The sequence below is a fragment of the Pimephales promelas genome, chromosome 16 (genome assembly GCF_988280905.1).
Source record: "Pimephales promelas chromosome 16, fPimPro1.hap1.1, whole genome shotgun sequence".
Classification (NCBI taxonomy): domain Eukaryota; kingdom Metazoa; phylum Chordata; class Actinopteri; order Cypriniformes; family Leuciscidae; genus Pimephales; species Pimephales promelas.
Genome location: NC_142784.1, coordinates 16670990 through 16695256, shown reverse-complemented (window position 1 = coordinate 16695256; position 24267 = coordinate 16670990). Strand labels below are relative to the sequence as shown.

At 36.2% G+C, this 24267-nt stretch overlaps 3 protein-coding genes across 5 annotated transcripts; all 3 read left to right on the top strand.

Moving 5' to 3' along the window:
- The first annotated feature begins 4179 nt into the window (after positions 1-4179).
- On the top strand, positions 4180-14247 carry inpp5ka (inositol polyphosphate-5-phosphatase Ka). Of its 2 annotated transcripts, XM_039670982.2 has the most exons (14): positions 4180-4364; positions 4610-4693; positions 6558-6662; positions 6779-6887; positions 6982-7098; positions 7196-7371; positions 7748-7859; positions 8049-8158; positions 8918-8944; positions 9849-10077; positions 10157-10294; positions 11702-11785; positions 11884-11988; positions 13222-14247. In XM_039670982.2, exons 2-14 carry the CDS (start codon positions 4620-4622, stop codon positions 13300-13302), a joined length of 1467 nt encoding a protein of 488 aa, XP_039526916.2. In that variant the 5' UTR covers positions 4180-4364; positions 4610-4619; the 3' UTR covers positions 13303-14247. The 2 variants fall into 2 exon arrangements, with proteins under 2 accessions (XP_039526916.2, XP_039526919.2); XM_039670985.2 differs by lacking the exon at positions 8918-8944.
- Positions 14248-14354: 107 nt separating this feature from the next.
- tekt1 (tektin 1) lies at positions 14355-19539 on the top strand. 2 transcript variants are annotated; one of them, XM_039670482.2, is made up of 8 exons: positions 14355-14553; positions 15203-15396; positions 15616-15781; positions 16137-16265; positions 17928-18068; positions 18189-18414; positions 18848-19044; positions 19149-19539. In XM_039670482.2, the coding sequence occupies exons 2-8, from the start codon at positions 15207-15209 to the stop codon at positions 19306-19308; spliced, it is 1209 nt and encodes a 402-aa protein (XP_039526416.2). In that variant the 5' UTR covers positions 14355-14553; positions 15203-15206; the 3' UTR covers positions 19309-19539. The 2 variants fall into 2 exon arrangements, with proteins under 2 accessions (XP_039526416.2, XP_088977224.1); XM_089121098.1 differs by lacking the exon at positions 14355-14553 and having other exon boundaries at positions 15183-15396.
- A 482-nt stretch (positions 19540-20021) lies between these two features.
- On the top strand, positions 20022-22195 carry LOC120478983 (sialic acid-binding Ig-like lectin 14). The gene is made up of 6 exons (XM_089120800.1): positions 20022-20043; positions 20432-20821; positions 20912-21202; positions 21301-21579; positions 21706-21796; positions 21902-22195. Exons 1-6 carry the CDS (start codon positions 20022-20024, stop codon positions 22011-22013), a joined length of 1185 nt encoding a protein of 394 aa, XP_088976926.1. The 3' UTR covers positions 22014-22195.
- Positions 22196-24267: the final 2072 nt, after the last annotated feature.

Below are 24267 nucleotides of genomic sequence, written 5' to 3'. Positions count from 1 at the left end.
ACATTAAAGATAAAATTCCAAAATACTTCTTTTTCAAAATAAATACGGATATTATATCCATGAAAGAGCAAAATATATCAGTTTACCAAGTAAGTACACAGTAAAAAAATATACAGTATATATTCAAAGTTGCTGCCTTACATTTGTAAGTACAATAAATAAACTTGGATGTTTTAAGTCATTTCAACTTGAATTACATTAAACTGACTTTTAAAACATGATTGAATCTTGTATAACTTGTAAAAAAAAAGAAAGTTGAAAAACTTATTTTGATGAGTTAAAGCAATGTAAAAACATCATGACTTATTGATCAGTTTTTACAGTGTAGTAATCAGCATAACATTGACAATACTATTGTTTCTTGAGCATCAAATCAGCATTTTAGAATGATTTCTGAAGGATCATGTGACACTGAAGACTGGATTAATGATGCTGAAAAAACAGCTTTGCCATCAATAAATGACATTTCAAAATATATTCAAATAGAAAACAGCTGTTTATAATACTTCACTGTTTTTATTGTATATTATCAAATAAATGTTGACTTGGTGAGCAATAGACTTTTTTGTAAAATATTTAAAAATCATACTGACCCCAAACAAAATACTCTGCATGTTGTGCACAGCTGTTATGTTTTTTTTTTCCAGCTTTGCAGCATCATCATGAAAAACACTCAAAATGTTGGCTGAACCCGCAAAGAAAGGACACTGAATGACTGTATAATAATAGATTGACTATTTTTTCCATATTTCCATTTGTTTGTCTCTAATTTTCTTTAAAGAAAAAAAAGTAGTTTTAAGATTTTATTATTATTAAGTCCAAAGTTTCAAAGAGCAAACTATTTCCAGGGCTGCAAGTGTAGGCATGTCCTGTTAATGGCAGCTGTCTCCCATATAACGCAGTATAATGGAGTGACAGAATTCTTGAAATGTGACTTAGCAACTCCACACCTCTGTAAACACATTTTTAAGCAGACAAGTGTTTCTAATAACACTGATTTTACTCGAGGTTTGTTAAGAAAATCGCTGCTCAAAAGCTCTTGAGACATAATGATGCGCAGAAAACAGTTACTTACGGTTACAATATACTTGCGCATTTTTCGCAATGATTAGGCCGGTATGTAAAAATGAGCACTGTGGGCATTTTATCATCTGATGTTTTGTCTGCCAGTTACGCGAGAGAACAATCTTGGGTAACAGTGGAAACTAATCATTTGTCCAGATATATTGTTTGTGATTTTCTTCAAATTGAGCAATTAAATTTGGAGATTTGTGGGATGCACATCCAGGGCATAAAGCTCCCGTTCCACCACATCCCAAATATCCTCTATTGGGTTGAGATCTGGTGACTGTGGGGGCCATTTTAGTACAGTGAACTCATTGTCATGTTCAAGAAACCCATTTGAAATGATTCGAGTTTTGTGACATGGTGCATTATCCTTCTGGAAGTATCCATCAGAGGATGGGTACATGGTGGCCATAAAGGGATGGACATGGTCAGAAACAATGTTCAATTAGGCTGTGGCATTTAAACGATGCCCAATTGGCACAAGGGGCCTAAAGTGTGCCAAGAAAACATCCCCCACACCATTACACCACCACCACCAGCCTGCACAGTGGTAACAAGACATGATGGATCCATGTTCTCATTCTGACTCATCAGACCAGGCAACATTTTTCCAGTCTTCAACTGTCCAATTTTGGTGAGCTCTTGCAAATTGTAGCCTCTTTTTCCTATTTGTAGTGGAGATGAGTGGTACCCGGTGGGGTCTTCTGCTGTTGTAGCCCATCCGCCTCAAGGTTGTGTGTGTTGTGGCTTCACAAATGCTTTGCTTCATACCTCGGTTGTAACGAGTGGTTATTTCAGTCAAAGTTGCTCTTCTATCAGCTTGAATCAGTCGGCCCATTCTCCTCTGACCTCTAGCATCAACAAGGCATTTTCGCCGACAGGATTTGGCCATTACATACTTATTTCTAAGTTAAAGAAATAAAAATTGTGTGTGTTTTGGTGTAGCCAACTGGTTGATTTAGTCCTAAATCATATTTCTGACTTGATTACAAATCACAAAATAATATATTGATTTTAAGGTTATTTCAGTGCCATAATCGAATCAAAAGCTCTCTCTGTTTTGGAAAGAAGCAAGCAGAGACATGTTAGTACAATAAAAACACTGATAAGGAAACGAAATGTGAGAAAAACACGAAATGTTCATAACCTGGGGTCAAAACCAGGCTTTTCAACATTTCAGCAAGGGAGATGCAATGAACTACACTTTTCTCAAATAGTGTCGATGATGGGCACAAATCAAATCCAGGAGCTGAGATCAGATCCTTTAGTCAGTGGAAATACCCTCATGTTGAAAAATGTTTAAATTAACCTGCCCTCTTATTTTTAAAGAATGCATCAAGGTGCTCTCTATTCTTAAAATCCGTGGTAAATGACATGATGTTTATGAATAAATACACTATTCAAAATTATCCAGGAAAATGATGACATCCTTTTAAACTGCTGAAAAGGGAACAGGAGCAAAAATATAAATTGAAATATGCTGAATGAGTGTGAATCATGTCAGAATGAGGCCATGGGGAAATTCCCAGGTTCATCATGTGGATCATATCCCACATCTGCCGTGAAGATACAGTCTATGAAGAAGACGGTGTCAGGACTCAAGAGAGCAGCTGCCAGTACTGAATAACTAATAATTAGAGTGCCATTTACTGGATTAAACTGTTTGCTTTACATTTACATTCATTCATTTACTAGACGCTTCTATCCAAAGCGACTTACAGTTGAGGAATACGACGAGCAATTCATCACAAAAAAGCAATAAACACAAGAAGTGGCAATAATACAAAGTTTCAGTCATTGTTCAAATAAGATGGAACAGGAAGGGATTAAAGAGTAATGAGGGTCGCTGTGACTTTGCCAAGCAAGACATGTTCCTGAATCAACATATTTTGTCTACATTCCATAATAAAAATATAGTCCTAACCCAATCATTACTTCTGAACCAACTTTTCCTTAACATCAGATGGAAATGACATGTGAATAACTAATGTAGAGCTCCTAACCCTGGTTGTAAACCTAAACCTAACATAAACTGTAAACTTGTCCCTTAAATCTGATTGGTTTATTGGAATGTTGTTCCAAGATCAACAAAGGTGTATGAAACTGTGTTTACCCTATCCGAATGGGGTTGGATGTTCCACCAGCTAGGAACAGTAAATAAAAAACGTCATTGAGAGTGATATTTTGCCTATTTGGGTTGGAAGCGTGAGTCACCCCTCACTTACCGACCGCAGGCTTCTGGAGGGATGTACATGAGAGAGTGGAGGTATGGTGCAGAGCCCATGGCTATTCTGGGCAAGCACCGATGTCTTGAATTTGTTGCAAGCCGCAACGTGAAGCCAGTACAAGAGATAAACGAAGGAGTGACATTGAGACAAGACGTGCCACTGCGTTTTAAATAATTAGCAGTGGTTTGATTGCACATGTTGGAAGTCCAGCCAGAAGAGCATTGCAATAGTCCAGCTTAGAAATGACAAGGGCCTGGAAGTGTTGCATGCAAAGCAAACCTGCATTATCATGCTGTTTTTGTAATGTGATCCTAAAAGGGCAGCTGATCATCAAAGATTACCCAAAAGACTCCTGGCTGAACTCCTGGATTATCGTTGAAGAACTTAGTTGGATGTCCGTGCTGTACTGACTGAATGTCTGGGAATGGGAGGAGAAGTTCTGTCTAGGTTAAGTTGGGGATGTTCTTTCACCCAAGATGTTCAAACAAATTTAACATTTCCATTGACCCCCTAATTATGTCAATTTCACACTCCCTTGCACCCCCGGGGGTCCCCATAGAAGGACCAGAAGGACCCACGTTAAAGTTTATAATTTAATTACTTAAAAATTTGGTTTAAAATATTTAGATATTATTAAAATATTATTATATATTTATATATTTAATTGATTTATTTATAATATTTAAAATATATAATATAAAACTATTATTTGATCACGAAACACAAGTTGTGTTATTTTCTGTTCATGCTAAATAAAATTGACATAATTTAAAAGATAACCGATTAAATGCACAGTACAAAATATTTAAATTTGATGAATGAAAGGAACAGGCCTATTTTATTACCCATTTAATACCTCACGTGTGTGGTGCCTCTTCGGGACTTTTATTTTAACTTTCCAGCAGCCATGGACGGCTGAGTTATGTTGTGTGCAGTTTCACACACCCTCTCTCATGTAAATACAGTTCACAGTTCGTGATGTTACAGGATATTTTTGTCTCGACTAATTGTTGAACACCACAGAGGCTTTGAGACTGCGGAAGCGAAGACAAACGAAGTTTGTACGAGGTAGTTTGAATACTGTTTTAAACGTATTCACGTTTGATCTTGTCATTATGTTGTATTATTTTAGATATTTCAGTATGTAAAGTGATATAAGAAGTGAATCTACTTTTATTTCAGATTATTGCATGCAACATTTGACATTGTATATAATCCTGACGTCATACTCTTGACTTGACAATATTATAACGGAAATATTATCTTACGATGCATTTTGATGCAGAACAGGTTAATAAGATGTGTTCTGACAGGTTGGCGAAGATGGAGGAAGATTTGTCACGTGCTTTGAATTCTGTCACCCTAAAGCCTAAAGACAGTAAAATGGACACTTTTGGGTAAATATTCTTATTTTTCATTTGGCACATTCTCTCTTATCAAAAGTTATTGATAATGCATTTTCCCATTAAGTGGCTTGTTCAAGGACACACAGTGATCAAGAATTACCTCATCTAGAGTTAATATCTATTTCCATCAAAATCTTTTGGCACTAAGCCACAAACTTATACTTTTATCATATATTCTCATTATGTGAATGCACAGCAATGATCTATTTAGAGTTTCTTCTCATGGAGCAGCTCAAACATGTATAATGTATTTTAGATGTTGAAATTTTGTCACAAGATTGTCGATTAAAGACCTCAATCGCTTTTTATGTTTCAACATCCAGAATTCTTAGTCAAGGTGAACAGTGTAGCCTCTTGTTTACTGAAATGGTGAAAGAATAAAGCAGGGATAAGCACTCTAGGATTAGCTTTCTCAACACACTTACATGTGGGGGTTTCAGTTGTTAATGGAAAATCAAATCGTTTTACAGTTCTATAATTTGGCCACTAGGTTTGGATTTACAAATGCAAATGCATAATGGTCTATGACTCTTATAGATAAGTTTTGAAGTGATTATTACGTTTCTATCATGTTATATGTTTGGCAACAGTTCTTCCAAACATAATTGATGGAGGGTGCAACTTTTCATTTCTTAAACAACCTTGGCACCTCATGTCCATGTTCAGGATGACAATGTCAAGATTCATCTTGCTCAAATGGTCGGAAGGAGCATGAAGAATCATTTTCACACATGAATTGGCACCTGTGAGTCCAGACCTTAAATTCATTGAAAGTCGTTGGGATTGTGCTGGAGGAGACTTTACAGAGTGCTGGACTCTTGCATTGTCAATACAAGATCTTGACCAAAAATTGATGCACCACTTGATGGAAATAACATCACAACATTTATTTCCTTCAAGAGTTGCATCGATTTTTGGTCACAGATTTTATATTGACTGCAAGAGTCAAGCACTCTATAAACTTAATTAAATTCTGTATATAATTAAGAGCGAGTATTCCATCTTTCACATCAGCGCCATCAATGGGTTGTACTGTTATTTAATGTGTTTTTGGATTGTTCTGCTGACGAAAGATGCAGTTTAGATGCAACAATACCTCCATTGCATTGGGTTTTGCTCTTGTTTAAATTTGTGGGGGTGGGCCATGTAAACCCTTGATGAACCAGATTAGGATTTTAATCTAAAAATCCGCCTACGCCTCCACCTCCTTCTACTCTCCCCCTACAGCCTACTGTATTAATGATTTCTGGAATAACTGCCTTTGCTTCCCTGGCACTCAAGACGAAATACCTGACAATTGAGGGCTATTTTCACACGACCAGCATGGAGGAGATAGCTGATTATATATGAATGATATTTAAATTATTATTGATAGGCCATGCTCATGACCTGTGTGGATGATCTGCACACGCAAGGTGGTTAAAACGTTAGGCTTTTCTCTCAGATTGCGGGTCGACCTAAGAAAGACCAGTTCGGGTTTCGTCTTTCACTTCTCTTGTTGTGGTGTCTGGCAGATCTCAACCTTACTGCTGGTTTCTAGTTTGGTTTTGTGGCAACTGAACACCTTGTCTCTGTTTTTCCAAAGAGTATCTTGTTTCAGCAGTGATCTTCAGGGAGGAGATATTTTGATTTCTTTAGATTTCAGTCTGTAGTTCTTAAGAATGTTTTAACGGATTGAGCTGCTAATCCGCAATTTGCTGCTTAAAATTGCTCGGACCAATTAGTTGAAATGGTGTTATTGTTCTCTGAGCAGTTATGTGAGGAAAACATGGAGGTCCATTCCAAATGGATTACACAAGCAGAAGGAATGCACTATTATTTTATTGAACTGAATCTTTCTTTCTTATTCCCACAGGCTATATGTCGTCACGTGGAATGTGGGCACAGCTGAGCCTCCTGAAGATGTGAACTCTCTGCTTCAGCTCAGCTCCCCGAAGAAACCCGACCTCTATGTGATCGGGTGAGTTTTTATATGTTGAGGTCTACGGACCCACATAAAGTGAACAGTTATAGGTATCTGACCTCAAACGTATGTGGTCTGAATGTCCTAATGTCTGTGATGCTGCTCTTGTCCAGTCTGCAGGAAGTGAAGGCTGCACCTCTCAAGTTTGTCACAGATCTGGCCTTCGAGGACTCCTGGAGTCAGCTCTTCATGAGCACTCTGGCCCCTCTGGGTTATATCAAGGTGCTTATGATATATGTATATATAGGGTGAATTTTGCACAGAAAATAGTGCACATTTTATAATTATGTTTTCTAATTCCGTTTTACTGTTTCAGGTGTCCTCCATACGGATGCAGGGTCTACTATTGCTTTTCTTTTCCAAGCTGGAACACGCCCCCTTTATCAGAGACATTCAGGTCACTTACACCCGCACAGGACTCTACGGCTACTGGGTAAGACCATGGAAATGCAAATACTTCAGCGAGCAGCTCTTGATATACCTACTGAAAATGTCATCTTATTTTCATCTTCATTTTCTTCAAATGAAAGGGTAATAAAGGAGGCGTGTCTATCCGTCTGTCCCTCTACGGTCACATGGTCTGCTTCTTGAACTGTCACCTCACCGCTCACATGAACTACGCCTCTCAGAGGGTGAATGAGTTCGAGTATATCCTGGGTGCTCAGACCTTTGACGCCAAAAACACACCACGCATTTTGGACCACAAGTCAGTCCAGCGTGATATTTTATAATATAAGTAATAGTGCATAAAAAGCATACTGTATGCATATTTCTTAAGCTCTACCTTCTTATTTTGGTAACACTTCCTTTTATTGTACAGTACTTGCAGTGTACTTACTTAGAAAGTCATGGCTAATATAAGGTAAGTACATGGAACAGGGGTAGGTTCAGGGTTAGTACTAGTTATTACCCAGTAATTGTAGTTACTAAAATAAGTACATAGTATTTACATGGGTAACTGGACTGTAAAAGGAAGCGTTACCCTTATTTTGCATGTTTGTTTATTGATTATGTTCTTATTATCGTTTTTATTGAGTATGTATTGCACTTTATTGCATGTGAATTCTCTCACTTCATTATAGGGTTGTGTTCTGGTTTGGGGATTTGAATTTCCGCATCGAGGACCATGGTATGCTCTTTGTAAGGAACTGCCTCACTAGCCAGCGTTTCAGTCTGCTTTGGCCTAAAGATCAGGTACTGATCACTCTTTAATCGTTATTAGTGACATAAATTATATGTCACTCTCCTTTAGATGTAGGAACAATGTCTATACATGTAAATGAAAAATGTATTAATGTATGAATCATTTATTTGCAGTAACTCGCTTAATTTGCATAATGTTTTTTTTTTTTTTTTTATCTGTGCATGTCAATATCTCACCAGCTCATCATGATGAAACAGAAAGAAGCAACTTTGCAGAAGTTTGAAGAGGGATCTCTGGACTTTCAGCCCACCTATAAATTTGATTTGCATTCGGATAACTACGACACAAGGTAAATGACTTCTTTAAATGTGACTTGCAGTATAGGGCTGTCATGATTATTGATTAATTGTACAATTGTGGTTATTCTGTCTAATTACAATGATTTGAGATAAGAGCAATAATTGTGCAGTTCAAATTTCAGTTACATTTTGCAAAGGAAGTTTAGTAAAGTAAAGAATAAAGTACAGAATAAAGAAAATAAAAAACACTGTTAAGGACACAAAGTTATATCGAAGATCTTCCTTTGTATGAAATGAAGGCGTGTGTGTTTAATCAGACTGCATTATAATATAATTTAATATAATATAATAATTAATGTCCACAGCATTAAAGTAAATCATATGGGATAACATTAATATATTTTGTATTATACAGTTCAAAGTAAAGAAAATTAGGCTTACACAAGTGACATGAACAAAACAGAATGAAATCATTAATCACTATTATTTGTATGACATTGCATTGTAATTTGAGTCATTGGTTTATAAGGTTAACATGAAATTAAAATGTCTTAATGCATATTCCGAGTCTTATTAAAATAAAATCCCATAAGGATAGCATCAAGTCCTGCTCATTTAATAGATTTTAAAATGATCAATTATATTATTATATAAAACTTTTAGAATGGATTTCATGTTGACTTTACATTTTCTGTATAGCTGTGAAGGAAACCGTGATCACTACAATATCCTGAATCTCTCTCAGCTCCTCTGCGAGGGCTGTTTTTAACTGTCAGGTGTTCACACGTGCTCTCTTTTCACCCCTGCAGGGTACAGAAGACATGGTTTGGTTTTAAGTAAGCTTTAAATTTCCCATGTGCTTCTTAACTTGAACCTTCCTCCCCTGCTTGTCTAGCCTTCTGTAAGCATTCCTTCAGTTTTTTCATAATTCTAGTATTTCCATCAGAGAGTGGAAATACTTCTTTTTTTTTGCACTAGAGCTGCTAGACCTCATCCACACTTTAATGCAGACCAGTGCATTGTGTGTCACCCATCCCGTCCTGTAACACCCATTCATCTACTGCTGAAATGGAAGCACCAGAAATAAATCATTATTAACATCCATATACATCCAGTCTGTGTTCGGACATTTGGTGTTGTGTGTTGCAAAGAGTTTCAAGTATCAGTCATGTAATCTATGTTTCTATGTTGTCATTTCTAGTACCTGTTCAGATCTTTGCATGTGGACGACTCAGCTCACTTTAGTGAAAATGCTTTTTTTAAAGCATTTATATACAGTATATATATATATATATATGTAGTGTCTTACTCTAATTATATACATATAAACTCTATATAGCCTATTTTAATAGAAATTGCTATTAGAATTATTTTCTATTATGTTTTTATACCTTATTTTAGAATGTGTTGTATATTAGAATATTACATTTAAATGTTTAATTTTTTTGTAGCACTTGAATCTATAAATCTTGTTTCAAACAACTGTGACATTGCAAGTTTTTTTCATAAACCTATATGCCTTTTTTGTTTTTTATTTGTTGCTGTTAAAATATTTTTCATAAAATCCTTTCATCTTTCACAGTTATAAAAGCATGCCACATAAATTCATTTTCATGGCTGTACAGAAAGATACGCCAATGTTCTTGCAATTGAACAAATGTGAAAACGGATTCAAATCCACAAGTTTATTCTATTATATATTTGACGTAATATCGTTTTCCTCTCTTTGTGATTGGCTAGTGGTAAGAAACGCAAGCCTGCGTGGTGTGACCGGATCCTCTGGCGAGTGAAGCCCAAGTCCTCGCCTCCGGAGGACACTCAAGAAGACAATGAAGATGAGCCAAAGAAACAACTGGAGGGGGAAGGTGACGATGAGTTCCCTCTAAAAATGACCCAGGAGCATTACACCAGTAAAATGGAGTATGGCGTTAGCGACCATAAGCCTGTCATTGGCATCTTCCGCTTGGAGGTGGGGAGTTTATCTAAAACAATAGTCATTAACTCAAATAAAATACTACAAGAATGACCATTTGTTAATCTGTTATCAGTTGAGAAAGATGTACGAGACGCCTCCGGTGCAGGTCTGTGCTGAAGGAGAGTGGAGTGCCGACTTCGACGCCCTCATAACCTACAGACTTCTTCAGTCCTTTCCCTCCAGTGCCTGGGACTGGATCGGTTTATATAAGGTGAGAGCGGTTCCCAAAATGTGCTCTGTTCTGATGGGGTCACAGACTGCAGGTCTAACAAATAATGGTAACGGTAAATGTACACTCACCGGCCACTTTATTAGGTACACCTGTCCAACTGCTCGTTAACACTTAATTTCTAAGCAGCCAATCACATGGCGGCAACTCAGTGCATTTAGGCATGTAGACATGGTCAAGACAATCTCCTGCAGTTCAAACCGAGCATCAGTATGGGGAAGAAAGGTGATTTGAGTGACTTTGAACGTGGCATGATTGTTGGTGCCAGAAGGGCTGGTCTGAGTATTTCAGAAACTGCTAATCTACTGGGATTTTCACGCACAACCATCTCTAGGGTTTACAGAGAATGGTCCGAAAAAGAAAAAAACATCCAGTGAGCGGCAGTTCTGTGGGCGGAAATGCCTTGTTGATGCCAGAGGTCAGAGGAGAATGGCCAGACTGGTTCGAGCTGATAGAAGGGCAACAGTGACTCAAATAACCACCCGTTACAACCAAGGTGGGCAGAAGAGCATCTCTGAACGCACAGTACGTCGAACTTTGAGGCAGATGGGCTACAGCAGCAGAAGACCACACCGGGTGCCACTCCTTTCAGCTAAGAACAGGAAACTGAGGCTACAATTTGCACAAGCTCATCGAAATTGGACAATAGAAGATTGGAAAAACGTTGCCTGGTCTGATGAGTCTCGATTTCTGCTGCGACATTCGGATGGTAGGGTCAGAATTTGGCGTCTACAACATGAAAGCATGGATCCATCCTGCCTTGTATCAACGGTTCAGGCTGGTGGTGGTGGTGTCATGGTGTGGGGAATATTTTCTTGGCACTCTTTGGGCCCCTTGGTACCAATTGAGCATCATTGCAACGCCACAGCCTACCTGAGTATTGTTGCTGACCATGTCCATCCCTTTATGACCACAATGTACCCAACTTCTGATGGCTACTTTCAGCAGGATAATGCGTCATGTCATAAAGCTGGAATCATCTCAGACTGGTTTCTTGAACATGACAATGAGTTTGCTGTACTCAAATGGCCTCCACAGTCACCAGATCTCAATCCAATATAGCATCTTTGGGATGTGGTGGAACGGGAGATTCGCATCATGGATGTGCAGCCGACAAATCTGCGGCAACTGTGTGATGCCATCATGTCAATATGGACCAAACTCCCTAAGGAATGCTTCCAGCACCTTGTTGAATCTATGCCACGAAAAATTGAGGCAGTTCTGAAGGCAAAAGGGGGTCCAACCCGTTACTAGCATGGGGTACCTAATAAAGTGGCCGGTGAGTGTATATTATTGTGTATTGTTGGTACAATAGTAATAGTAAAATATTGTGAACTAGATATTATCCAGGGTTTCTTTAATATAGAACTTGTGTTTGTCACTTCTCAGGTTGGTTTTAAAAGTGTTTCAGACTATATCACGTACACTTGGGTGAAGGATGACCAGGTGTCTTTTAATGATGAGCTCTTTCAGGTTTGCAGCATTTGCTGTCTGCGTTTCTTGTTGAATTATGATTTTTTTTATCTTCACATATTAGTAGATTATAGATTATATCGTATTTTTTTTCACAGGTTTATGTGAACAAAGATGAAATTCCAGTTCGTGGGGGAGAATGTGTGCTGTGCTATTATAGCAGCAACCTGCAGTGCATTGTGGGTATTAGTCAACCTTTCAGGGTGAGTCAAATTTTACTTCTATATTTTGCTATAATCATAATCAGTGTTGGGTAAATTACTCTAAAAAGGTCATTAATTACTAGCTATTAATTGCATTTTCAACAGTGTAATTATTATTTTACTATTTACTCTCTCTAAAAAAATACAGAAATACTTATTACTAGGGCTGTCAAACGATTAATCACGATTAATCCATCCAAAATAAAAGTTTATATTTACATAATATATGTGGGTGCACTGTGTATAATTATTTTATATATATAAATACACACACACATGCTTGTATATATTTATGAAACATTTTCATGTATATACTGTATATAGATTTATATGTCATTTACATTATATATAAATATTTTACATCTAAATAATATTTTTTTCTTAAATATACATGCATGTGTGTGTATTTATGTATATATATATATATATATATATACAAAATAATTATACACAGTGCACCCACATATAACATGTAAACACAAACTTTTATTTTGGATGCGATTAATCGCGATTAATTGTTTGACAGCCCTACTTATTACTAATTACTTTCTTGATCCCGTAAAAACACCTCGACCATTTGAACAATACAAGGATAGACATGAATCTGCTCTTTAAATTATTTCAAATAACTTGTATAAAGTTGGACACATTTTTTCTTGAACTGACTGCAGTTTTTAAAGGGAGAAGGTTCAATTATAAGCATACATTTTATCATTAGATGTTAAATCCGATTTTGTTACATATAGAATCGTTCTATAGTCTATACAATATTTAATGCAATTACATCTGAAGTAACTGTAATTAAATCACAGAAATATTTTGAGTAATCTCTTACTTTGCTTTATCAGGGTAAAAGTAATTTGATTACAGTGATCAGTTGCGTTGTAATGAATTACACCCAAAATTGCAACTCAATTAAATGCTTTAATTTTATTTATGGTAACATATAAAAAAATGTATTAATTTATTTACGGTAACATATACATATGGCTAGTTCTGCTTTTATGTAAGCAATCATTTTTAATCACTAAACTTTAGCTGAACAACAGCCAAATTGCATAATTTTCAGGTTTATCACTGTAAAGCTGATACGAAACAATCTGTGTTGTATAAAGTGCTATAAAAATAAATCTGACTTGACCCTTTTATGGCTGTATATTTTGAAAGGCATACTTTCAGTTGTCTTCAGTGTTTTACGTCTAGGTATAAAAATCAAATGAATGTTCACTTCAGGTGCAGGAATCCAGAGTGGCGATTGAAGAGGGCTTACTGTCTGAAAATATCAATGGACTTGATGAAACGGTTGCCAGTTAAGACCAAGACGTCAAACCAAACATTACCAGTGGATTTAAGCGAAGTGCAATTTTAATCCAAAATTTGAGCTTTTATTGAAATGTGATACTGTAACTACAATGTGTTTTTTGTTTGTTTCTCTTTTAACCAAGAAATATTATAAATCGCAGCCAGTATGTTTTAAATTGCAGCAAGTTGGTGGGACCCGTCCCAAATAGATTGTGGTATTCTAACTAAGCACATTTAGATTGGTACTGAATTTATTGAACAGTTGTTACAAATTAAGAAAAGCATACCAGTAATGTAATTTAATTATTTAATTAATGAATTCACACCACAGCCTTACTATTACCACATTCTTTAAAAAAAAAAAAAAACAACAACTTTAGTCTGCATTTAACTTGTAATATATTTTCACAACAAAAAATGTTTTATTAGTCCTCTGTACATCAAAATGTCAATGTTTACTGTTACCGCGTATGCTGTCCTTGCTTTCTCATACCATTCAAAATGAATGCAGACTGTTACACTGTCAAGAATACCTGCTTTTGCACAATATATTTGATAACTTTTATGGCACATCCGCACATGTTTACCTTTTTGATCTATTTATGACTCATACTGAAGTGGTATTATTATATTATTTGTGTCTCACTGAAATTGTGTACGAATAACTGAAGGATGTAATGGAAATACTTTGACCAATTCTATTTTTATGGTATTTTATGTTTCAAGTATAAACCGATTATGCGCAGAGTGCTTTTTTGGTTTAAGAATGTGTTTTTGTTTTAATGTTAGACTAATGCTAATGTATAAATTCAGTAAATTTGTATACAATTTTACTGTATAAAAGGTAAAAGACTGTAAGAAACTAAATTTGTCTTCTCTGTAAACGAAGAATTTATTTTCCCAAACAACTAAATGCATACTGATGACATGAAATAAAGTTATTTAAATAAACAAAAATGTATAACAGTGTAGTTCATTTTGATAATGAAAATGATAATAAAACCAAGGTTGTAAGAGATAAACGTCTATTTTTTTAAAATCTTATTTTCTTGTTCATTTTTTTTTTTATTTTGAGTATGCAGATGGAAAATTTTAGTGTATATGTAAATTATTTTATCATTATTGGTCGTTTATGTGTGTATGTGTCATCTACTACCCCCTAGCGTTGAAACAGTTGTATTCCCATAGTAACAGTGTGTTTACCTGCCGGCAGCGATAGCACGTCAGTCGTGTTTTATAGTGAATTGCATTTATTTCTGACAGGTAAGACACCTAATTTTCGAATAATGCTTTAATTCTAACTATTTATAATGTTTATCTTATTTAAAACACTAAATAAATTGTTTATGACAAGAATTGATGGAGAAAAATGTTTGTTTTATAACAGGTAACTGATATCCTGACATGGTTTTCTGAATTGGTCACACTTGGAGAATTCTCACAATTAACTACGACGTTTGCCTCAATAAACTCTTTATTGCTACTTATTAATAGTAAGGTAGTTGTTAAATTTACGTATAAGGGATGTAGAATAATGTTACGCAGAATAAGACATTAATAAGTGCTTTATAAGCACTAATAAACAGCCAATATTATAGTAATAATTATGTTAATAAGCGCCTAGTTAATTATAGTGAGAATTGGAACCTAAAGTGTCACCCTGAATTATTATAATGTGTATATATATAAATATATATAAATAATGTTAGTTGTTTTTTGGAAACAGTATCTACAATGTATAATAATCTACAATAATGATAACGAAATGAGATGTAGTTATTTTAATGATAATGATGATATGTAGATTCTACATATCATTATCATTAAAATAACTACATATTATAACGTTATCATTATAGTCTAGGAATTATAAAATAATTAAAAACCAAAGAATGACTTTCTTTCTCATTAGAATAATGTCTAGGCTGATGGGACCCCCTGCTAAGTTTCTGCCATCCCAGTGGAAGCATGCAAACCAGGTGCATTTCAGGAGTTCGGAGGCAGAGCGAGCGCACTCGGAGAAACTGAGGGCAGAGTGTCAGAGACTCATAGAGGAGAGCAACAAATCTACCAAACACAAGCAACAGGATGCGCAAAAGAAGCTGGGTATGCAGTGCTCAAAACGCATGTAACTAGAGGCCTTGCATGAGATGTGCAGTAAGTCAGGAAGTGTAAAGATGACACTTGACCTTTTAAAGATAAGTGAAATGATGAAGAGAGGAAGTTATTTCAGATAGGGTTATATTGATTTCCTTGATAAAGACATGTATTTGTTAAACTGTTCTGGCCTACTTAGTCTGTATATTCTCCTTCCCGCTTCTTTAGAGCAGAGAATCCAGGACATCAAATTCTGGAAGCAGGAACTGGAGAAGAAGTTTGAGGAGATGGTGCAGGAGATCGAGACCCTCATTGTCTTCAGGAGTCGTGTGGAAAAAGCCTTGGGGAGCTGCTCTCAGCCTTTTCAAGTGACTTTGCAATGTCTTACTGAGAGGTACTTCTCACTGTAGAGTACAGCCAGAGGACTACATGACCAACTTTATCAAAAGTGACAGTAAAAAGAACCCTGAAAAAAACAATCACGGTTTCCACAAAAAAAATATTAAGCAGCGCAACTGTTTTCAACATTGATAATAATAAGAAATGTTTCCTGAGAAGCAAATCATCATATTAGAAGGATTTCTAATCAGTGGTCTAGTGACCCCAACTTTTGAATGATAGTGTAAAATATAAAGCAAATAAACCACCCCTAATTAAGGATTAGGCCAACATCATTCAATACAGTTCAAACCTTTCACAAAATGTCTCATTGGTTGCCTAATCATGTGATATGTACGGGACATCCTCAGAGAGAAGCGTGTGGCGATTGACCTGGTGCATGATGGGGTAGAAGAGGAACTGTTGAAGGAGAAGGAGGTGATTGAGGGTGTGATGGTTCTTCTACAGCGAACACTGGAGCAGATCAACGAGCAGATCAGGTTAGTGGGACAGTGACAAAACTCCAAGGACTAACTTGTAAGGATTTCAACTGACCTATGGCTAAGCCACGCCCTCAAACGTGATGAGCCAATCACAGTGCGCAGCTAATCCAATGCACTCGGACATTCTCTGCTTCCACGTCCATTGAAATGCATTGCAGTTAGTCAGTTTTCATTCGTTTTTTTCTTGTTATTTTAAGTTTAAAATGGTCAAACAGTGTACATGCAACTCTGACACTAGGTTCCCAAAAGGTTGAGCGATGGTGTGTATTTTTTTACCCTTTCCCAAGTCACAAGTGTCTGCTCTGGATTAAGTTATGCGAATAAGTTATACGGTATACCCCACACCAACTAAACGTGGATAAATTAAACAAGGATGTCTACAGTACATCTGTTCTAAGTCAACAACGTATTTGAACGTTATCTTTAAAATCTCTAACGTAACGTTAGCCTAACATTAGAAAACGTTAACGTTGTACATCATGTCACTTAGCTTCATTAATGTATCTGTAAATAACCGAGATAACAAAGGTTAACAATGTTGTGCTGAATGATTCATGTAAATACTGTAACACCAAACAGTGATGGCAACGACATGTGGTTTATCACGTTTACGCTGTGACCTGTACATTTTTGCCTGGAGCTAAAGCTTTTCATCAACCTTCTCAACAATAAAATTATTAGTATAACCCTCCAATGCATAGTTAAGGCCCTTTAGGTGACTTCGAGATGATATACAGTAGTGGTGCACGATATAACGGCCGATTTGGTAATTTTTTTACACGTCAGTATGGTTCTGATGTCAAAATAGGGCCGATGTGAACAGGCCGATCATCATTCCTGTGTATAAACATCAAGCGTACGAAAACTGGAACTGGCGCGCTGTTTTCCGTCAGCCTTCGTAATGCGCATTTTTGTCCCGCCAGATCAGATGACATAAACCACACTTTCAAACCAAAAAAAAAATCTATTTGGTGATGAAATGTATTCGGTGTCGAGACTAGACTGTAAAAAATAGTTTGAGACAAATCTTGTGCGATGTCCTAAACTGCAGATTCGCCGATTCGCAAACTAATGACTCCTTTGAACCTATTTACTTTAATGAATGGTTAAAAACATCTGATCTATCCAACACTGAACTCAAGAGACATAAATCGGAAACACTTTACAACAAGGGAAGGTTCCATTCATTAAAGTGGACATTTGTTAACAAAAACTAGTTTGCCCTTTTTACTCTGGCAACACCTGCCCTTGATTACAGCTACCCTATTAAGTAGATGAGCCCCAATTGCTATGTCATAACCCAAGTGCCACATTATGGTCAAACCTGGACAGAACATTGAAATGGCTCCTACACTAATATATAATTTTTCTGTCTCCATAAATCACCAATTGCCTCCTGTGAAATGTCTCCTACTGTGACGGCTGCCTTAGCGCCTGTCCCCGAATGTTGACTGTTTGTCCAAGTGGGTGGAGGGGGCGTGGCTTAGCCATAAGTCAATTGTCCTACATACAGTTGATGAGTAATTTCAAAATGTTTAAAATATGGCGCTGAATCCTTGAATTATATTGTGTTGTTCAATAAAATTCTCTCTAGTTAAATAAACGTTAATTTGCTCAAAACTACATTGTAGTCTGTAAATTATTCCTGTGCTTTTACAGGCTTATTCGTTCAGTGAAGTATTATCTGGAAAAGGACTTGCAGGACAAATTTCAGGCTGAACGCATTGATGATTTCTGCTTTCTTCTCACCAACACATCGCCTGATTTAAACGGAGGGAATTCAAACTTAACAAGTGTTGGGTAAGATCGATGACATGTTTGTGATACAGTATTTAAAAATCTAATTCTGTTTTATAAATATATTATCAGATTTAGGTTTTCCAACGTTTTTTCCTTTCCTATTTCCTTTACCGTTTCCAGAATTGATGTGAATCCTGAGGAATGGGAGAGCCTCTGCAACTTAAACATTAGCAAAGCTGAAAATGAGAAGAAAAACTCTCTTTCCCTGAGAGCTCTTGTGGAAAGCTTGCTAGAGCAGACGGCGGCAGACATGCGCAGACAGTATGAGGCTACGGGGAGGGCATTTGAGCTGCGCATACAGGAGACCAAAACTGCCAAAACCCAGCTTGAGAACCAGCTCAATGAGGTTGGTTGCAGGATAGTTCACCCAAAATTTAAATTCTCTCATCATCATTTACTTACCTCATGCAATCTCGGTTGAATATTCCACAAACTAAATAGTGGGCAAGTATTCGATTTCAGATGCAGCGGACGGCTTGATTTGGTACTTATTTTGAATAAGTAATTACACTAAAAAAATATTTTCTATATTATATGAATGTGCGTAGTATGAATGTAATATGGACATACTACTTTCGCCATGTTGTCAGCATCATATAGTAGGGACGTATATACTGTAATAAGCTGGATAATTCATAATAAAAAAAATGTATTTTAAGTAAAATATTATTTTATTTACCTACTATTAAGTAAATAAGGTCACTTTTGAACTTTTTTTATCTATAGGTTTTGTTGTTGTTGTAATTTGACTAGTTTCACATGTCTGTGCTCTCTCAAAGCTGCTAGCAGAGATAGCAAATCAAGAAAAGAATCTGGAGGCTCTAAAAGTGGCTATCGCAGAGAAAGAAGCTCCATTGAAAGTGGCTCAGACTCGACTGTCCGCTCGCAGCCAAAGGCCCAACGTTGAGCTCTGCCGTGACCCGGCTCAAATCCGGCTGCTGGCAGAGGTCAAGGAGCTCACTAACTACATCGAAAGGTAAAGGAAAGGGTTTGGATGTTACCAAACATGTAACTTTAATTGCATGCCCTAATAGGTATGTCGCCAATAAAAGCATTTTCCCTCAATGGTTTCTGCATTAGACTAGCCGAGGCGTTCCAGCTTTCAGAGACTAAACTGAAAGCTCTAGCAAGCAGCCAGTTGAGCCTAGAGGAGGAGATCCAGGTGAAGACCAACTCTCTGTACATAGATGAGGTGATCTGCCTTCAGCAACGTCAGCCTGTCGTTATTCACAATTTCTGAACAGAGCTCTTGTACGACGGAAATGCCTAGTTAGTTAATGGTGTTTTGGAAAAAGAGTTACCTATATATCATTTTAAGTTTTTATGATGGTTTCAATACACCATCTAATGTCTTTAAAAATCTCTACTGGGATGTTTTCTCTTAGAATCTGTTTGTTGCACACAGCAATGTTTTGATCAAATGTCTTTAAAAAAAATGCAAAAATAAAAATATATGCATATAAAAAAGATGATCTCAATTGTCTTGGTTCTATTCTCAAAACATGAATTGATGGTTTCTAATAAAAATGGAATCCTCATAATTCATTGTACAGAAATGAACAAATAATTAAGTATAAAGAAAATTTTAGTTTTTTAGAAAATAATTTCAGTACTTACAATACTGGTTTCTATATTAGTTTAGTTTTACTTTTAGTCATCATGGGAGGGGTATCAAGTACACACATCTCTATGGTATTGATAAATCATTTAGACCAAGTAAAAAGCACGAAACGGATCTGAAGAAAAACTGCTGTCACATCAGCTCTTCAAATGTAAGGTAAGCGACCATTTTAACAGTTTTTGTGTCTTTTTTGTAACTAATAATGTCAAATAAGACTGATTTTTTTATTATTATAGTCATAGTTTTGCTTAAAAAATACATGATTTCTGTATTTCTCTCATTATTAGTCTGAGATGCTGCAAACATTGCTGTTCATCCTAACAGTCGTTCAAATGACGGACTGTAATGGTTTTGGTGAGTGTTAACTTGTGTATTGTATTGTAATTTCATCATGGTCTTATTACTTGATTTATAAAGAACAAGTACGTTTTCTTTTGACTTTTGAGTGATGAAAACATTTCAAATATCAGCATAGAAATAGTCAGATTAAATGTTTTGACTAAATTGTTTTATAAATCATCTATGACTTAAAAGCCAGGTTAAGAAATATAAATGGGTGTAATAAGTGAAAACAAAATAATCAATTTACAATGTCAATAATTGTAAAATTTTCATTTTAAAATCATGTTTGTCTCTTTGATATGAGCCATTGATTTTAATACCATTTTGTCAAAAAATGCTTCAAAATATTACATTTAATAATACAGTATTGCAAATTTTTATTTTGCTTTTTTCATTTCAGACCCTACTGAACCGACTACTGAACCGACTACTGAACCGACTACTGAACCAACTACTGAACCGACTACTGAACCGACCTTCTCCATCAGTGTAGAAGAAAACTTCACTGGAGAGGCTGGTTTGTGCATCAGAGTATTCTGCTTTTTCACTGTCCCTCAAAGTGTCTCAGAACCCATTGAAGGGACCTGGTTTAAAGGAGATCCACAAAACTCAACTGTTCAAGTTCCTTTTTGGCACACTTCTGTTGTATTTTCTCATAATGAGAGAGAGTGCAACTTTATGCTGAACAACTTGGTTCAGGGTGAATCTGATGGTGAATACAGATTGAAACTGAAATGGGATCAAGGAAAAGTGTATATCTTTCCTCAGACAGTAAAAATTACTGTAAAAGGTTGGTTGTGTGTTTATATGCATTTTAACAGCATTTTAAAATGCTATTTAATTTATAGCATTTCTGACTCCAGTAAATCATTGTTTTTAGAGCTCAACCAGAAACCAACTATAAACGTCCCACAACTCACACCGGGAGAGAAGGCAGAGATATCCTGCAAAGTTCCTGGAGATTGCATGAATCCCTTAGCAGATATAGTTTGGACAGGGATTGAGCCTGATGAAATTAGACTTCTAGCTTATGGTGTTCCTGGTAGTGAACACCTCTATTCAGAAATGACTTTTCATCCTGAGGCTGGACATCACAATACTAAGCTCACCTGCACAGTCATTTTTCAAAAAAGCATACAGACCGAAAGTACTGTGATCCTTAAAGTAAGACGTATGTATTATTTCACTTATAACTCATCATAATTTCAAATTTCAAGTAAGATGATGAAGACCATTTTTTAAACAAACTTGTTAATAATTTTTCTTCAGACGCCCCTAAAATCCTGAATAGCTCCTGTTGTTTGGTGTGGGGTGACGAATTGATCTGCATGTGCGTCAGCAGTGGCGTGCCGTTACCTGAGATACACTGGACGATTCTGGACAGTGAATATTACAGTATTGCTTCAGCAAAGAACACCAGCAGCAGCATCACCGTCTCCATTGCTAGTTTCAGGAACCTCAAAGCAACCATTGAATGTGTCAGTAAGAATCTCATTGGTATGGCAGAAATGGAAATCCAAGTGCACAATCATGCTGAGAAACCCAAAAGTAGGCAGGACAAAATCATGCGTTTTAAAAGTATTTGACATTTTTTGCCATAGTGACAAATATCTTTATAACTATCATTCTGTAGTGGGCTTCTTGAATGAAATGTCCTTTTTTCTCATGTTTTAGTAAGTTGGAGTTTGTCCACCCCTTGGATATTTTTTACTCTTTCAGTTGTTGTAAATGTCATCTTCATTTCCTGTTTGACTGTCATCCTACGGTAAGAACTTCATAAACTCAAGAAAATTATGTTGGCTGGCCATTTGGTGTTAAATGTTTGTATTTGTCACTAATTCTACACATTCTACCATTACCATTTTGGCAGAAGGAGAGAAAACCATAAGAAACCAAATAAAGACAACCATGTCTACATGACTCCAGTGAAGAGAGAGGAATCTGTGTATGAGACTCTTCAAATGTCTTCAGAGAGATCTTAGTGGTTTGATCAACACATTACAGCTGATATAAAGCTTTTTGTTAAGTTTATACATCAAGTGGCTTTTCTTACACATTAGCATAATGTGAAACAGCATGAATTTTAGCATGTGCTAATATCCTAAAATCCCAACATTTGTTTTTATGTCCTTTTTACTTTATGCCATCAAATCTTGTAATCTTTTTTAAGACTTTCATTTTAATTAAAAGTTGTGATCGTATTCAAAGGTGTTGTGTTTCAATACATTTCATGCCTTTAAAAAATTATGTGTTCGTTTAGTGTTTTACGTGTTAAGGATAGGGGATGTAACGCAAGTATTGTGCAACAATAGACATCACAGCTGCAGAAACTGGAGACAGATCAAGATCAAGAAAAACAGCACCAATCTGATCGCAATTAATACTGCTGTCACATCAGGTTTTATGAGCTCTTCAAATATTAGTTAAGTGATTTATTCAACAAAATTTTTAAAGTTAAAAAAAATGTCTATATTCTTTGCTTTGATACTTTTTTACTGATATATTTAAAATACAGTATATTTAGACAATGTAGAAGACAATTATTAAACTTAAGTCCACAGTCTACCTGATATTGCTTTGATTTTGGTTTTTCATTTCACACCCTGATGAACCGACTAACTTCTCCATAAGAGTAGAAGAAAACTTCACTGGAGAGGCTGGTTTGTGCATCAGAGTATTCTGCTTATTCACTGTCCCTCAAAGTATCTCAGAACCCATTGGAAGGACCTTCTCCAAACGAGGTCCACAAAACCCAACTGTTGAAGTTCCTTTTAGGGCCAGTTCTGCTAGACTTTTTCGTGGTGAGAGAGAGTGCAGCTTTATGCTGAAAAACTTGGTTCAGGGTGAATCTGATGGTGAATAGATACAGATTGAAACTGAAAAAGGATCAAGGGAAGTGTATGTCTTTCCTCAGACAGTAAAAATTACTGTAAAAGGTTGTTGGTTGTGTGTTTGTATTTATGCATTTTTAACTGAGAATGTTGCACACACATTCAAATTCATTTGTAATGTACCACCTCTCTAGCGTGTTGGACTATAATGAGAGGTGGCTATCCTGAGTTCTTTAAAAATCTACAAAATAAATTAAGTGAGGTTTCACTAATAAACTAATTAGTGCTTAACTTTTGTGAATTAAAAACTCTTTCCCCTTAAATCACTAGTTAAACAGTAGGCTATAGTTTCACACAACTGGAACTTAAATGTAGCTAATGTAATTATTTGAGTATTTAAACCAAAAAACAATCTTTGTCTTAACTTAAAATATCAAAAGAGTCAGTGACCACAACTGTTATATAAAAAAAAGTATAACAGATTTACTTAGAAAAAAATATAGAAAGAGTAAGGAATAGTAATTAAATATCTCTTGTGAAAATCACTAGATCACAAAGGCACTCACATTTAAAAAAAAAAGGGTCCAAGAAAATAAAATAGCCGGCAACACTTGAATTAGAGATACCCTTTAAATGTTGCAGGCCTGAATGTAGCCTAGCTTGAGTACGTTGTAGCCTAAAATCCACTGGCTGCTTCACCACACGGCACGGGCCAAAGAAAATATAAAGGTACCTTAATGTGAATGTAATCCCACGCACAATGGATCAAAGCGTCAGCAGCAGAAGACAGATTCGCGGGGAAGAGAAGATGAGGAGAAAGAAGAGTCACATCACATGGTCAACGATCTGGGCAACGTCCACCAGTCGGTAACGCTATCTGGATCCGTCGGGTCTTTGATTCTCGTTGTCGATTTCACAGCTCCACACGGGCTTAGATTTATACTCGAGGTCGCTAGCTTATAGAAAAGTCCATGCAAAAACATTAACCACTATATCAGCGGCTAACTTACTTATTTCCGTCTTTGTGTGCAGAGTAGGCCACTTACACAGACAGAATTATCACCATTAAAGTATTTTACAAGAGTCCTTATCGCACACTTTGACTAACTGGATAATTTCATTAACTTTTACCGAGTTTCTCTCCGCAAAACCACACGCGGTTCGTCTCTCTCTTCTTCGACGCTGTTCTTTCTTCCACACCCTTTGACCTCAACTGCGATTGGATCATTCACAAACTTTCAGAAATAAATTAAATTCACCAAACATTTGTGTACCTCTTTCTTCCTATGCTTGAAAGCATTGCTAAATTATTTTCACAAATATAATTAATACGAAACAAATATTTAACATTTTAAATACTGAAACACATTACCTAATAGGCACTTCTCTCATTACACAAAATAAA

Excerpts from the sequence above, each read along its gene's own strand:
- inpp5ka (XM_039670982.2), top strand. The coding sequence starts at position 4,620 with ATGGAGGAAGATTTGTCACGTGCTTTGAATTCTGTCACCCTAAAGCCT. Across the intron at positions 6,888-6,981 it reads CCCCTCTGGGTTATATCAAG|GTGTCCTCCATACGGATGCA; the intron begins GTGCTTATGATA and ends TTACTGTTTCAG. Across the intron at positions 7,860-8,048 it reads TGCTTTGGCCTAAAGATCAG|CTCATCATGATGAAACAGAA; the intron begins GTACTGATCACT and ends ATATCTCACCAG.
- tekt1 (XM_089121098.1), top strand. The coding sequence starts at position 15,183 with ATGACTTTCTTTCTCATTAGAATAATGTCTAGGCTGATGGGACCCCCT. Across the intron at positions 15,782-16,136 it reads TTGCAATGTCTTACTGAGAG|AGAGAAGCGTGTGGCGATTG; the intron begins GTACTTCTCACT and ends GGACATCCTCAG. Across the intron at positions 18,069-18,188 it reads TCAAACTTAACAAGTGTTGG|AATTGATGTGAATCCTGAGG; the intron begins GTAAGATCGATG and ends TACCGTTTCCAG.
- LOC120478983 (XM_089120800.1), top strand. The coding sequence starts at position 20,022 with ATGACGGACTGTAATGGTTTTG. Across the intron at positions 21,203-21,300 it reads TGTGATCCTTAAAGTAAGAC|ACGCCCCTAAAATCCTGAAT; the intron begins GTATGTATTATT and ends ATTTTTCTTCAG. Across the intron at positions 21,797-21,901 it reads TGTTTGACTGTCATCCTACG|AAGGAGAGAAAACCATAAGA; the intron begins GTAAGAACTTCA and ends CCATTTTGGCAG.